The sequence below is a fragment of the Lepidochelys olivacea genome, assembly GCF_965140295.1.
Source record: "Lepidochelys olivacea isolate rLepOli2 genome assembly, chromosome: 2".
Lineage (NCBI taxonomy): Eukaryota > Metazoa > Chordata > Testudines > Cheloniidae > Lepidochelys > Lepidochelys olivacea.
In genome coordinates, this window is record NC_140412.1 from 97,045,322 (window position 1) to 97,061,999 (window position 16,678).

At 41.1% G+C, this 16,678-nt stretch overlaps 1 protein-coding gene across 1 annotated transcript in view; it reads left to right on the plus strand.

Annotated features, from left to right (window-relative positions):
* CCDC102B (coiled-coil domain containing 102B) overlaps positions 1-16,678 on the plus strand; it is a 326,339-nt gene that overhangs the window by 4,358 nt on the left and 305,303 nt on the right. The window contains exons 3-4 of the mRNA XM_084622012.1: positions 2,569-2,780; positions 11,752-11,860. Of these exons, the coding sequence (XP_084478138.1) occupies positions 2,569-2,780; positions 11,752-11,860 (321 nt within the window). The remainder of the gene's footprint in view (positions 1-2,568; positions 2,781-11,751; positions 11,861-16,678) is intronic.

Genomic DNA, 16,678 nt, shown 5'->3' on the forward strand with positions numbered 1-16,678 from the left:
TCATCCAACTTTTTTTATCAGGCTGACCTCGACGAGTGGTCACATCATGTAACGAAGATATTTTTCATGTACTCTAAGAAGAAATGTGCTGAATTAAATACAAAACACTATGTTCCTAATTATTTTTACACGAAGGATCCTTTTAAAACTATATTTGCAATATTGATTTTAAAATGAACTCCTTTAATTAGACAAAGTGATTATTCGAGGTATACGCATTGGTCTTTGAATCTATTCATTTAATCACCACTGACATCCATAAAAAGTGTAATAATTCTCTTGACTTTGCTACTAAACATGCACACTATGATCAGTGCATCTGTCTTTGTTATAGAAGAGAACTACAGTGTGCTATTTGTTATTTAGCAATCCTATTTAAAACTCAAAAACACTGTAATGCAGAACTCAAATCAATGAACACCCAAACAGTATTTTCTGTTTATAGTCCAATGGCAAAACTCTGGCCCTAGAGATTTTCCTTTGACTTCAACAGGGCTGGAACATCACCCCAAGTCTCGAATTCTGCACAGACGTATGTTATTAACTGTATGTCAGAGTGACTAAAATGTGTAATGTGCAGGGCCTAAAGGAGGGAATGACACAAATATATTTTAACAGTATATCTTCTTCACTGATGAAGGATAATATGCCAGCTTTAATTTGAGGCTTTATAGTTTCAGAGTGTTAAAATTGCCTCGGAATATCCATTTACCTAATTTACAGTATCTTTTACAATATAATTTTCAGGCATCATGTTAAAAAGTTTTGGTAATGTCAGTCGAACAGAGTTGTCAGGAACAGTACAGAGGTTTATTGAGAGAAACTGAATTAGTGTATAAGCTAATTGGAGGAAACACAATTTATTGTATTTCTGAAGTTAGCTGGATTTCTCTTGGGAGAACTTCAATTTACTTAATTATGGATTAAATTTTGTTCCCACAATTCTTTATGCAAAATCATTTGCCTTCACAAAACAAAAATGTATTTAGGCATAAACTCTATTCTCTTCCCCTGCACAATTTCCGTCCCTCCAGAAAAAAAACAGTGGACATCAATGGGATTTGGATTCAGGGTCACATCTGGGACCTTTTCAAAATGCTAGCTGGAAAGAATATTTCAATGCCTGAGAGAAACAGATCCTTGGCTTCACACCACTCTGGTTGGATACACCTTTTTTGTGGTGTAGAGCAGGGGTCTCAAACTGAAATTACCACGAGGGCCACATGAGGACTAGTACATTGGCCTGAGGGCCGCATCACTGAAACCTGTTCATACAATGATACAAAAGTATAGTCAAAAATGAAAAAAATGAACAACTGAAGTTAAGTGAGACCTGTGGGGTGCTGCTGAATATATCATGGCTTGCCTGCCCCGTCAGCTACTCTGGAGGCACCAAGCGGGATTTGATCTGAAAGGGAAAACCGAAAGCCTGGGCAAGACACTTGGCTCTCACCTCCTGAATCTAGGATTTAAAGCCAAATTGATGGTACATGATATGAGTTTGCTGGTCTCAGCTTAGGCTCCGGTGGTCAAGTCTCTTGTGACTCCTGTCTGTTGATTTAAAGGGCTCTGGGGCCAGAGGTATGGCAACATGTGCAAGATGCAGTCCTCGAGAGTCCCCCAGCTCTGAGCACCTGGGCTGGGGTTAAAAGCAAAGAGGACACTAGCTTCCACAAGGTGATGTTCTGTTGTAATCATTCCTGTGGGGGAAGAGCCTCCTAGTTCATGTACACAGAAGAATGAAAATGCTTAGGGGGCAGGGAGCAGCCAGCTGCAGTTTGTAGGCTGGGAGCATGTGCGGCGTGTGATCACATGTCTTGTAGCAGGAGGTGCTGTCCTGAGAGCATGGGGGATAGAGGCACATTGATCTGATTCAAGTAAACAAAACCATCCAACCCCCACCCTGAAGAGAACTTCTCACCCAAATCGCTCATCCCACAGCGCAGCAAACCTTCCACCTTCGGCAGACAGTAGCCAAAACAGAATGCCAAACCACCTCACACAAACAACAAAACATGCCCCCTCCCTGCCCCTATTCCAACCCCTTCCCCAAATCCCCGCCCTGGCCCTGCCTTTTCCCCACCTCCTCCCTTGAGCATGCCACATTTCCGCTCCTCCTCCCAACTCCCCCGGAGTGTGCAAACAGCTGTTTGGCGGCAGCAAGTGCTGGGAGGTAGGCAGAGGAGCGGGGAGCTTGGCTGCAGAGCACCCACTAATTTTTCCCTGTGGATGCTCCAGCCCCGGAGCAACCACGGAGTCAGCACCTATGGCGGGCCATAGAAAATAACTCCATAAGCCGCATGCGCACCGAGGGCCGCGTGTTTGAAACTCCTGGTGTAGAGTGCCACCAACCACGCTAGCTGATCATCAAGGTGGTCATTGGCATTACTGACCACAGTCTATTGGCCTCTCATATTGATGTGCAAGATATGTGATTCTTCCTTCTGTGCAGCTGTACATGTTTGAAGAGCATGACGGTCCTTGTAGACTTCATTATGAGATGGCTGTTCCTTACATATGTTTGTCTTTTTGGCTTAGGATGTTTTATTCTTATGTTTTTTTTCTCAGGAGGTAGAGACAACTGAAAACACATTAAGAAAGAACCAAGGTATGAGATTCAATCTGAGCCTTCCTGACTCCTTTGCTCCTGACATCAGTTGGGAAAAGCCAAGACAAAGGCTCGACAACATAGTCCATCCTCAAGGGAATGAATTAATGCATGTTTCTGCTTTGCATTTGCAATTGGATGAGTCACAGAAAGTCTTACAGAAGGAAAGAGAGTAAGTGCAAAATTGATTCTCCCTAGAGCAAGTTACTTAAATAAAACTAGTGTTCTAAAATGGTCACATGACCATTAATTTCTGTTAAGAGGCATATATTTAAATATTTTAGGGGGAAAAAACTTAGTATAAGGATGTTTGTTTTATGTTGTTGACAACATACTTCTGCGTTTTGTGAAGATTTCCTCAATATTTCTTATGTTTGTTGTCATATACTTGAGACTCTATATGACTATCTGGAAAAATGTGAAGTTGGAATTGGCTAAGGCTGCTTGCTTGCTATTCAATATCAGTATTACTGTACCTGGTCTTTGGTATGTTAAGTTACTGGAATGTATTCTCCATAGCATTACACTTGGAAGCTTCAGCTAGTGCAGTATGACTCCCTGTATGCTCAGCCGTGCGAGGCTTTGGGTTGAAAGGTGCTACACAGGTACAAAGTATTAATACTATTATCAATACACCTCAAAATATGCTCCATCTAGGAACTGGATAACTTAAGACTAGAAAAAGAATACAGAGCCTTCATTTCAAGACATTAATCGGAATAGGCGATAAAATGGCAGATGAAATTCAGTGTTGATAAATGCGCAGTAATGCACGTTGTAAAACATAAGCCCAACTATACATACAAAATGATCAGTTCTAAATTAGCTGTTACCACTCAAGAGAGATATCTTGGAGTCACTGTGAATAGTTCTTCTGAAAACATCCACTCAATGTGCACTGACAGTCAGAAAAGCTAACAGAATGTTAGGAATCATTAGGAAAAGATAGATAATAATACAGAAAATATCATATTGCCTCTACATAAATCCATGGTATGCCCACATTTTGAATACTGCATGCAGATGTGGTTGCCCCATCTCAGAAAAGATACACTGGAACTGGAAAAGGTTCAGAAAAGGGCAACAAATGATTTGGGATTTGGAACAGCTTCCCTATGAGGAGAGATTAATAAGACTGGGATTTTTAACCTTGGAAAAGAGATGATTAAGGGAGATATGATAGAGGTCTGTAAAACCATGACTGGTGTGGAGAAAGTAAATAAGGAAGTGTTATTTACTCCTTCTCATAATACAAGAACCTAGGGGTCACAAAATGAAATTAATAGGCAGCAGGTATAAAAGAAACAAAAGGAAGTATTTATTCACACAATGCACAGTCAACCTGTGGAACTCTTTGCCAGAGGATGTTGTGAAGGCCAAGACTGTAACAGGATTCAAAAAAGAACTAGATAACTTCATGGAGGATAGGTCCCTCAGTGCTCTGAAGTGTTCCTAGCCTCTGTTTGCCAAAAGCTGGGAATGGGCGACATGGGGTGGATCACTTGATGATTACCTGTTCTGCTCATTCCCTCTGAAGCACCTGGCATTGGCCACTGTCGGGGGACAGAATACTGGGCTAGATGAACCATTGGTCAGACCCAGTATGACCATTCTTATGTTTGTCTGAGGTAAGTAGTGAATGTCTAGTATCTGTTTGGTGCTCTGAAGGAAGAGACTTGGTGATCTCATTCTAGGTGGTAAGAGACAGGTGTCTGCATCAGAGCCATTAGTGGGAATAAGGGATTAGCTGATCATCCCTGTGAATGGTCAGTCTAGAAAAAGTATTGAGGAACATCGATTGGGTCTTTCAAGAAAACTTGCAATGTGTGTTGTACCCATGAAGTCAGAAGACTTCAGTCACCAGAACTGTTGTTCCAATAAGAACTTAAGTTAACTGAAAAAAGAAAAGGAAGAAAATTTCCCCTCCTCAACAACAGCAGAAGTAGATTAAAAAAATTCAGTTCAAAGAATCAGCAACAATAGGCTATAATGGAGCAATGTTTTCCATTATTCCTTTTTTTTTTTTTTGCAGCTATCTTGTGGGTATTGTGAGTCTGTGGGTGTGTTTGTTTATGGATCAGTTTTGGCATGCAATATGTGCAAGACTATCACACAGCTATTTTTTTCCCATAATAACAGAATGTTTCTGAAGGATATAGTGCCTGTATTTTCTGTATAAATCTGTTCTCTTAAACTCACCACAAAGCTCTGTAAATGGGTGGCTGATGTTAGTAGTCTCAAGAAAATAATGTCTTTCAAATGCCTCACAAAACCAGTAAGTGCTAATAGTTTTAAGACTCTAATAGTTTTAAAGTAAATGCAACCTGTTGAAAATATTAAAAGTCTTGCAAGTTTCATTGTGTCCCCAACTGGGCATGCAGTTAACAGTCTTAATTGTGCAACACTCTTGCATCTTCCGAAAATGGAGCCTGCCCTGTGATCTCTCACAGTTTCTTAGATCCAGCACTATGGTGTGGTGAATGCCTCATGTATGTGATAGGCACCTCAGATCCCATTGATTCCAAGGAGAGTTGAAGGTATTCAGAACCTAGCAGGAGGCACTTAGTACTTGTCTAGCAGAGAGAAAAATAAACTGGGAATCAGAAGACCCAGTTTTTATTCTTGGCTCTGCCATTTGATCTGCAGTTTAATCTTGGGTAAGTCACTTCACTTTGATTAATAGGCAGCAGGCAACTCATGGAAGTTACTAGATTGCAGGCCCTGGTTCTCATGGGAGACTTCAATCACCCTGATATCTGCTGGGAGAGCAATACAGCGGTGCACAGACAATCCAGGAAGTTTTTGGAAATTGTAGGGGACGATTTCCTGGAGCAAGTGCTGGAGGGACCAACTAGGGGCAGAGCTCTTCTTCACCTGTTGCTCACAAACCGGGAAGAATTAGTAGGGGAAGCAAAAGTGGATGGGAACCTGAGAGGCAGTGACCATGAGATGTTCAAGTTCAGGATCCTGACACAGGGGAAGAAAGGAGAGCAGCAGATTATGGACCCTGGACTTCAGAAAAGCAGACTTTGACAACGTCAGGGATCTGATGGGCAGGATCCCCTGGGAGAATAACATGAGGGGGAAAGGAGTCCAGGAGAGCTGGCTGTATTTTAAAGAATCCTTATTGAGGTTACAGGGACAAACCATCCCGATGTGTAGAAAGGATAGTAAATATGGCAGGTGACCAGCTTGGCTTACCAGTGAAATCCTTGCTGATCTTGAACACAAAAAAGAAGCTTACAAGAAGTGGAAGACTGGACAAATGACCAGGGAAGAGTATAAAAATATTGCTCGGAGATGCAGGAGTGAAATCAAGAAGGCCAAATCACACCTGGAGTTGCAGCTAGCAAGAGATGTTAAGAGTAACAAGAAGGGTTTCTTCAGGTATGTTAGCAACAAGAAGAAAGTCAAGGAAAGTATGGGCCCCTTACTGAATGAGGGAGGCAACCTAGTGACAGAGGATGTGGAAAAAGCTAATGTACTCAACACTTTTTTTGCCTCTGTCTTCACGAACGAGGTCAGCTCCCAGTGTCCAGTTCCAGTCCCAGTGGAGTCCTGTGTCCAGTTTTGGGCCCCACACTACAAGAAGGATGTGGAAAAATTGGAAAGAGTCCAGCGGAGGGCAACAAAAATGATTAGGGGACTGGAACACATGACTTATGAGGAGAGGCTGAGGGAACTGGGATTGTTTAGTCTGCGGAAGAGAAGAATGAGAGGGGATTCGATAGCTGCTTTCAACTACCTGAAAGGGGGTTCCAAAGAGGATGGATCTAGACTGTTCTCAGTGGTAGCTGATGACAGAACAAGGAGTAATGGTCTCAAGTTGCAGTGGGGGAGGTTTAGGTTGGATATTAGGAAAAACTTTTTCACTAGGAGGGTGGTGAAACACTGGAATGCATTACCTAGGGAGGTGGTGGAATCTCCTTCCTTAGATATTTTTAAGGTCAGGCTTGACAAAGCCCTGGCTGGGATGATTTAGTTGGGGATTGGGGGTTGGACTAGATGACCTGCTGAGGTCCCTTTCAACCCTGATATTCTATGATTCTATGATGTGCCTGTATTTTCCCCTCACGCTCTTTATCTGTCTTATTTAGATTGCAAACTCTTCAGGGCAGGGACTGCCTCTTATGTGGTTTTGTACAGTTTCTAGGCCAATGGAACAACAGACTCAATGGGAGCCTCTGAGTACTGGTGCTACTGTAACACAAATAATAAATTAGTACTTCATATCCTCATCATGCCATTTGTAAGCACAGTATACAGGAAAACTCCACTTTCCAACGATATTATCTACATAGCCGTTCAATATGTACACTTGATACTACTACCCAAACAGAGCATTTTACACTCATTAGAAGTTCCTTCTTTAATTTACAGTTTCATCCTTTTGCTGTCCAGTGTGTTAAATGTCCTTTCTGTTTTGTTAATTCACTTTTACTTCTCCTGTAAGGTCAGGATCACACTTCCCGTTATACACTGTAAAGGTGTGAATTCATCTCTTTAGCTGTCCTGTGCTTCACTGTCTGCTGTTTTTTCATGGTTACTCATCAGCCTGGTATCATTATTTTAGCCTTGACTATGCTAATGATGGCTTCAATTTTCTCATCCTGTTCAACTGTAATGTATTATTGCTGGTCATGATGGCCTATGAGAGTAATATTTTCTTCAGACATCAACTATTCTCTGAAAAAAAAAATCAAATTGTGTTTTCTAAATGATATCCAAACTACTGCTTCCAGGCAGAAAACTCAACCTCATTATTGAGAAAAGGGGTGAGACAATGTTATTTATTAGTTGTATTACCATAGCATTTAGGAGAATTAGTCATGGACCAGGACCCCGTTGGGCTAGGCACAGACACAGAATAAAAAGATGCTGCTTGTGCAAAGAGAAAAGGAGTACTTGTGGCACCTTAGAGACTAACACATTTATTTGAGCATAAGCTTTCGTGAGCTACAGCTCACTTCATTGGATGCATGCAGTGGAAAATACAGTGCGGAGATATATATATACATAGAGAACATGAAACAATGGGTGTTACCATAAACACTGTAACGAGAGTGATCAGGTAAGGTGAGCTATTACCAGCGGGGGTGGGGGGGGGCTTTTGTAGTGATAATCAAGGTGGGCCACTTCCAGCAGTTGACAAGAACATCTGAGGAACAGTGCGGGCAGTGGAATAAACCTGGGGAAATAGTTTTACTTTGTGTAGTGACCCATTCACTCCCAGTCTTTATTCAAGCCTAAGTTAATTGTATCCAGTTTGCAAATTAATTCCAGTTCAGCAGTCTCTCGTTGGAGTCTGTTTTTTGAAGTTTTTTGTTGAAGAATTGCCACTTTTAGGTCTGTAATCGAGTGACCAGAGAGATTGAAGTATTCTCCGACTGGTTTTTGAATGTTATAATTTTTGATGTCTGATTTGTGTCCATTTATTCTTTTATGTAGAGCTTGTCCAATTTGACCAATGTACATGGCAGAAGGGCACTGCTGGCACATGATGGCATATATCACATTGGTAGATGTGCAGGTGAACGAGCCTCTGATAGTGTGGCTGATATGATTAGGCCCTATTATGGTGTCCCCTGAATAGATATGTGGACACAGTTGGCAATGGGCTTTGTTGCAAGGATAGGTTCCTGGGTTAGTGGTTCTGTTGTGTGGTATGTGGTTACTGGTGAGTATTTGTTTCAGGTTTGGTGGCTGTCTGTAAGCAAGGACTGGCCTGTCTCCCAAGATCTGTGAGAGTGGTGGGTCGTCCTTCAGGATAGATTGTAGATCCTTGATGATGCATTGGAAAGGTTTTAGTTGGGGGCTGAAGGTGATGGCTAGTGGCGTTCTGTTATTTTCTTTGTTGGGCCTGTCCTGTAGTAGGTGACTTATGGGTACTCTCCTGGCTGTCAATCTCTTTCTTCACTTCCGCAGGTGGGTATTGTAGTTGTAAGAATGCTTGATAGAGATCTTGTAGGTGTTTGTCTCTGTCTGAGGGGTTGGAGCAAATGCGGTTGTATCGTAGAGCTTGGCTGTAGACAATAGATCATGTAGTGTGGTCAGGGTGAAAGCTGGAGGCATGTAGGTAGGAATAACGGTCAGTAGGTTTCTGGTATAGGGTGGTGTTTATGTGACCATCGCTTATTAGCACCGTAGTGTCCAGGAAGTGGATCTCTTGTGTGGACTGGTCCAGGCTGAGGTTCATGGTGGGATGAAAATGGTTGAAATCATGGTGGAATTCCTCCGGGGCCTCTTTTCCATGGGTCCAGATGATAAAGATGTCATCAATGTAGCGCAAGTAGAGTAGGGGCATTAGGGGACGAGAGCTGAGGAAGCGTTGTTCTAAGTCAGCCATAAAAATGTTGGCATACTGTGGGGCCATGCAGGTACCCATAGCAGTGCCGCTGATTTGAAGGTATACATTGTTCCCATGTGTGAAATAGTTATGAGTGAGGACAAAGTCCAGCCACCAGGTTTGCCGTGACAGTATTGGGGATAGTGTTCCTGATAGCTTGTAGTCCATCTCTGTGTCGAATGTTGGTGTAGAGAGCTCCTACATCCATAGTGGCCAGGATGGTTTTATCAGGAAGATCAGCAATGGATTGTAGTTTCCTCGGGAAGTCAGTGGTGTCTCGAAGATAGCTGGGAGTGCTGGTAGCGTAGGGCCTGAGGAGGGAGTCTCCATAGCCAGACAATCCTGCTGTCAGGGTGCCAATGCCTGAGATGATGGGGCGTCCAGGATTTCCAGGTTTATGGATCTTGGGTAGCAGATAGAATACCCCAGGTCGGGGTTCCAGGGGTGTGTCTGTGTGGATTTGTTCTTGTGTTTTTTCGGGGAGTTTCTTGAGCAAATGCTGTAGTTTCTTTGATAACCCTCAGTGGGATCAGAGGGTAATGGCTTGTAGAAAGTGGTGTTGGAGAGCTGCCTAGCAGCCTCTTGTTCATATTCTGACCTATTCATGATGACAACAGCACCTCCTTTGTCAGCCTTTTTGATTATGATGTCAGAGTTGTTTCTGAGGTTGTGGATGGTATTGTGTTCTGCACGGCTGAGGTTATGGGACAAGTGCTGCTTTTCCACAATTTCAGCCCATGCACATCGGCAGAAGCACTCTATGTAGAAGTCCAGTCTGTTGTTTCAACCTTCAGGAGGAGTCCACCCAGAATCCTTCTTTTTGTAGTCTTGGTAGGAAGGTCTCTGTGGGTTAGTATGTTGTTCAGAGGTGTGTTGGAAATATTTCTTGAGTCGGAGACGTTGAAAATAGGATTCTATTAAACACCCTTTAGTCTGAGTCCTGTGGGCCCAAGTCAGCTGGCATGGGCCAGCCGTGGGTGTCTAATTGCAGTGTAGACATATCCTGTCTGGTGCTCTCTGCTGCTCTAAATCCTATTTCTTTAGATCTCTGGATAATGGTAGAAAATAATGCTTTAATTATTTTGAATAAAGGGTAAAGGCAGCAATCAGAGTTCATTATTTAAATACTACAGTACCTTTCTCTAAGAGGAATCAGATTGTTCTTCATGCATTATGTAGTCTTCATATTTTCATAGATATTTTCTTGGTTGTAGGAGTAAGTAGAGCTTCATACTCAAGTATCTTGATGGAGGCAAATAAAAATTAAAAGATGTCATCTTAATGAAGATGTAATAGTACTTCTGAGATCAATACATCCCCATTTCCAAAATATTTCTAGAAGCTTCCTTCAGGAGCATATAATATTTGAAATGGCTAGAGAATACAAAGAAAATTTGAAAGCATTTCATTTGGGTTATTAATGTCTAAATTAGAACATTTATGGTTTCCATTCAGTACTGTGCATATGTTATGTATATGTCCCCTTCCAATACTCCTCTGACTGTACTTAGACAAAGTGAATATAGTCTTTGAAAATTTCATTACAAACTGCCCAATGTAAAGGTCAGAAAGAAACAAATCTAAAAAAAAAGCCAAGTGTTCAAATTGAAATCCTGAGAGCTCTGTTCAAATATAATTATTTTATGGCTTCCAGAGTATGGGAACCAGAGAAAAAGTGCACTCATCTGATTGAAATACCGCAAACCCATCATGCTTGCAAAAGCACATTATCATACTTCTGTCAGCCTAGACCCTGAAATTAGGGGACAGTGCAAACAGATCACAACTTTCTGCAATCTGTGAGAGCTGTAGGAGACTGGCAAAGTCTGAAAGAAGAGCACTTCTGGCTGGGAGAGAAGCATGGCCAGTGTAGCTGAGAATGTACTGATTCATACCTCCAATTAGAGTTTTCTATTGGTGGAGTACTTAGGGAATAAGCAGTGAAATTTTAATGCTGCTTGCCTACCAGCCCTAGAGGAAACAGGACATGCCCTTCCTGGAAGTACAAGTTCAAGGATTTTCATTTTGACAGAAGACTAAAAAAGGAGTGCTCACGCCATCTGGAAATGGTGGTATATCAACCTTCTTTTTAGCATTGTGGACTTTTTTCCAGGTGTTGAAAATGAACTCCACTGACTTCAGTGGAGCGAGGCAGATTTACACCAGCTGAGGACCTAGCGCTAGGAAACTCAGAATAAAGAGGGAACTGAGATAGAACTATTCCAAAAAAAAGTATAATTAGCTATAAACAATGTACACTAAAAGCCCAGGGAAGATGAATGTGGTGAAAGGTGAAACAAAGCTCAAATAAAGTAGATCACTGCATGGAGTGGGAAAGCAGCCTGGCACAGGAAAAAGTGAAAACTTGAGAATGCATGATTAAGATAATCTAATGAAAGATAAAATTGGCCTTTCCCCTTTCTTTACACTCCAGTCTGTTGTTCAGATATTGCACTCATTCAGTACCTTTTCTCTGATGGTCTTTGCCATGGTATATTGGGTCAATTGAATCTGGTTGAAGTCATTTCCAAGTGTCCTTTGGTTTAGCATAGCATTTCATGCATATTTCACAATGTTAGATTGTTTGGGTTCCTTCTCCTCACTTTGGTGAATCTCTTTGGCTAATCCTTTGAACATCATAAAAGTAATAGAAACATGTAATTTAAAAAAACAAAAACAAAATACTATGCTCAAATCTAGCAAAGCAAGACAGTTTAGAAACAATACAAAAGATATTCAGAATCAGCTTTGTTATCTTAAATATTTTTTAATGATGATAATTAAAACATTTTTATAGAATGCATTTTTCCCTGGAAAAAGAAGTCGAGAAGCTGCGCTCTGATCTCTCTCAGTGGAAATGGAAATATGAAGAAATGCAACAGTCCAAGCTGGAGAGCCTGAAACAGGTATGTTGGCAGAAAAAAACAAAATACTACTGCTGGGGAACAGAGAGCAAAACAAGCTTTTTTTCCTCTGGCTAACTAAAAACAAAACAGAAAGATGAGTCTATGAAACTGATAAACAAGTAATTCTGGACTGTAGCAGATGCCTGCCCTAAAGGAAACAATATTTTCTGTATTTGACAGAAAATGTCATTCACCATTCTCACCCTCATTCAGAGCCCATGTGCAGAGACTGACCAAACTACTGAGCCAAATTACATCATACAAGCATATTATATAGTAGTTTCATTTGGACAAAATGTTGCAAACATTTATCCATGTATCCATATTTTGTGACCTAAATGAAAACTGCTTTTTTTAAAAAGTTGCTGAGTCCTAATAACTCTGAGTCCTGATAACTTTCATAAAATTCATTGAAATTTGTGGGTACTTCTGAAAATCAGGTCACTTCTATTTAGGTGTCAAAACCTTGGTATATAAGAGTCTACTGTAACTTTAGCCATCCAGGTTTAGAACATATGGTTCAAGCACTTACACTTTCTTTGCCTCTATTGAGCACAAGACACCAAGAATTTTTAGTTTGTTTTTTTTTTAATTCAATTACTGTGATTCTCAAACACTTAGATTGAGGGTATGTCTTCACTACCCACCGGATCGGCGGGCAGCGATCCATCCAGTGGAGATCGATTTATCGTGTCTAGTCTAGATGTGATAAAACGACCCCTCTGAGTGCTCTCCTGTCAACTTCTGTACTCCAGCGCCATGAGAGGCACAGGCAGAGTTGACGGGGGAGCAGCAGTAGTCGACTTACTGCAGTGGAGACACCATGGTAAGTCGATCTAAGTACGTTGACTTCAGCTACGTGAATCAGATTGATCCCCCCTCCCGCAGGAGGCTTAGTCAATTGCTATTACTTAGATTACATTTTTTAAAAATTAGCATACATATATAAACTCAGCAGGAATTGCAGGAGTAATGGTCTCAAGTTGCAGTGGGGGAGATTTAGGTTGGATATTAGGAAAACTTTTCACTAGGAGGGTGGTGAAACACTGGAATGCATTACCTAGGGAGGTGGTGGAATCTCCTTCCTTAGAAGTTTTTAAGGTCAGGCTTGACAAAGCCCTGGCTGGGATGATTTAATTGGGGATTGGTCCTGCTTTGAGCAGGGGGTTGGACTAGATGACCTCCTGAGGTCCCTTCCAACCCTGATATTCTATGATTCTATGCATTGTAGCAATGTTTTTACACATTTTACTTTGTTGTCCTGGATCTTCTCTTGGTTTGTTATCTTAGGTTTCCTTTAGATTTTGTTTTTTTTTTACTCTCCTTAGTTATGTAGGAAAATCCCTCCTGATTAAATGCAAACTATTCAACTAGTCTATCATACCTCTGTGATTAAAATATGAACCGGTTGTTTTGGTAAATTATTTTGCCCTGAGGTTTTGATCAAACAGATTTGTCACTGCTGGGGAGAAGGGAACAATCAAAATTGTTACTGATATATGGACAAGAGACAACTATCACGCAATCTCCAACTGAAAATCATCTTTGAGTTCTTAGTTGGATACATGTTGAAAAGAAAAAACTAATTTTAACACGAGATGTTTATTTTGATGCAATACATGATATTGAACAAACACATACACTGAAAATATTTGTATTTAACTGTGAACAGAAGGTAACATTTTGGTATTCTGCATATCTTGGGAGTTTTGTAGGTCTGTGATTTATTTAGTTTTCAAAATTACAGGGGAAAACACTGGTTTTAATAAATCTGATTAATGTGAATGAAATTACCACCATGTATCTATTTTATAAGTGGAAATCCTCCATATTTTAAAATGCACAAATCTTGTGAGTGCGTGAATGTTATTTGTTATATGTTAGTGTTAAGAAACAAATATTCAGCTACTCTTACAAGCTTCTTGATCACAAAGCCTACCTCTCTTGAGAAATTGTCATAATGGAAAAAAATGGAAAAGTAAATCTATGATCTCTTTTCCCCAAATAGATATGATACCATAGCTATAGAATAGGACATCAGTAAAATGCAGCTTCTTAGATATTGAACTGCAGTTACATTTCAGCTAGAGCTGCCAAATTTCTCTGTTTTAAATAAAACTTAGATATCAATGTTTCAAAGACAAATTGCTGGATTTCTATCAGTTCAAGAAACAGTATACTAACTGTCCTTGAAATTTCCTGTTTAATTAAAAAGAAATCCACATCACACTAGATCTCAATAAATAGTTAAAACAGGTTGAGAGTCATATGTTAGGATAAAGATATTCAGGCCTGTCTGCAAAGGCCTGTACTTTAAGAATTTAGGTGTATTCTTATCACTTGGCTAGTTCCAGAGGTATAAAAGAAAGAATCAAAATCACTGTCTGCTGGTGTAAGGGCCTTCTCTTACTGTGACAGTCTGAGGCCCTGTTCTTAGGCTAAGGCCTTTGGCTAAGCAGCAGAGGCAGCCATAAGCTAGGAAGCAAACAGTCACATCCTCACATTCCAAACTAGTCACATTGAAATAAGGTGCTATTGGGCTGTTAGGCACTATCAGGACAGGCTTGTATTCCTATCACCTCCAGAGAAAGGGAAGTGCCTAGAAAATGTAAAAGGAACCTTAGTTTGATAGCATCCTGTCTGGCAAGAACTCACTTATCAATAGCTGGGATGTGAAATCCTCACTTCTGTATTGTCTTGTCATTCTAGTTCCCACTTTGCTATTGTTTGTCTGTATAATCTCTGTCTGGTTCTGTGATTGTTCCTGTATGCTGTATAATTAATTTTGCTGGGTGTAAACTAATTAAGGTGGTGGGATATAATTGGTTACATAATCATGTTACAATATGTTAGGATTGGTTAGTTAAATTTCAGGAAAATGATTGGTTAAGGTATAGCTAAGCAGAACTCAAGTTTTACTATATAATCTGTAGTCAATGAGGAAGTGACGGGGTGTGGGTGGGCATGTGGGTGTGTGTGATGGGAACAGGGAATGGGGGTAAGAAAATTGGAATCATGTTTTGCTAAAGGGGGAAATGGAAACAGGGAATGGGAGTAAGGAAGTTGGAACCCTGTTTTGCTAAGGGTAGGAATGGGAACAGGGACACAGGTGTAAGGCTCTGTGGTGTCAGAGCTGGGAAGGAGGATACTAAGGAAGGAAACTGGAATCATGCTTGCTGGAAGTTCACCCCAATAAACATCGAATTGTTTGCACCTTTGGACTTTGGGTATTGTTGCTCTCTGTTCATGCGAGAAGGACCAGGGAAGTAAGTGGGTGAAGGAATAAGCCCCCTAACATCATACTACACCTGTACCCTGATATAATGCGGTCCTTGGGAGCCAAAAAATCTTACCGTATTATAGGTGAAACTGCATTATATTGAACTTGCTTTGGCCTCAAGCATTTCCTTTATTAATAATCATTTTCCCCCCCCCGACTGACCCCTCAGAACTCCTGACCCATCCAACGCCCACCCCTCCCTGTCCTCTGACTGCCCCACCTCCTATCCACACCCCCGCCCCCTGACTGGCTTCCCAGGACTCCCACGCCCTATCCAATGCCCCAGTTCCCTGTCCCCTGACTGCCCAGACCCCTATCCACACCCACTGCCCCCAGAACCTCCGAACCATCCAATCCTCCTTGCTCCCTGACCACCTCCTGAGACCCTCTGCCCCTTATCCAGCCCCTCGGCCCTGGCCTGGCACCCTTAACACGCTGCTCAGAGCAGTGTGTCGGAACCAGACATGCTGACACGCTGATCCGCTGGAGCGTGCAGCCCCGCCCCACAGAACGCAGCTTTACTGCGTTATATCCGAATTCATGTTATATCGGGTTGCGTTATATTGTGGTAGAGGTATACTTAGCTTGCAAAATACTTGTTTAAATATTACTTAATAAAAAGGATTTTTGAACTGACACCATCATTTTATCCATATATGTACTCTATTTTCAGACTATATTACAAAGCTGAATTTTTGCTAGCTGTAAGGAAGTGAGTGTAACCATGCATTTTTATTACTAGCTTTTTGTATTTCGTGTTTGACTGTCGTTGGACTACATTTTCTTTGTTGATTTTATATTGCTTCTGAAATGGTTTAAAAATGTGTCATCTCTTTGTTTGAAGTCTGGTGTAAGTAACTTAAGTGTCAACTTTTTGGTAGATAAGGCATGTGTTCACAAGTATTGTAAACACAATAACAATGTCATGGTTGCTTTAGTGACTGATACTTTGGAAGAGCCCAGTCTGGCTAGTATCTACCCTCTGGAACGATGGAGCTGTTCAAGAGTGTGAGATCCCATAATCCTCAAGTGATCTGAAGTAGTTGTCTGTTGTAGATAGAGTCTTGTAGATAGAAGCTTAAAAATATAGTTCCAACTCTCATGGATAAAACAACTCTTATGGGTAAAACAGAAAAGGTCTTTAGTATCCTTCTGATATACTAAAGATATGTTGAGAGGTTCTTATCTTTCTGCATTACGAATCCACCAGCTCATAGATTTGCTATACCTGGACCAGCAATGTTAATGCAACTATGCATGAAGGGAGACACATGTTGAATCTAGTCTTCTCACTGGTCTTGGCTATCTGCAGGGTAGTTATTGTCCTTATGGGGATTACAGGATCATTCATTATAGTGCAGAGTTCAACATTGGGGATAAAACAAATTCCCTTCAGCTAACCATGCATAATAAATGTTGCCCATTATATCATGCGGGATTTGTAGAAATGCTAACACTCTCAGACTCGAGCACAGTCCTTTCAAGGATAATTATAGAGTAATAAACTCTCTGTACCCTTTACTCTGAGAGTACAGTGG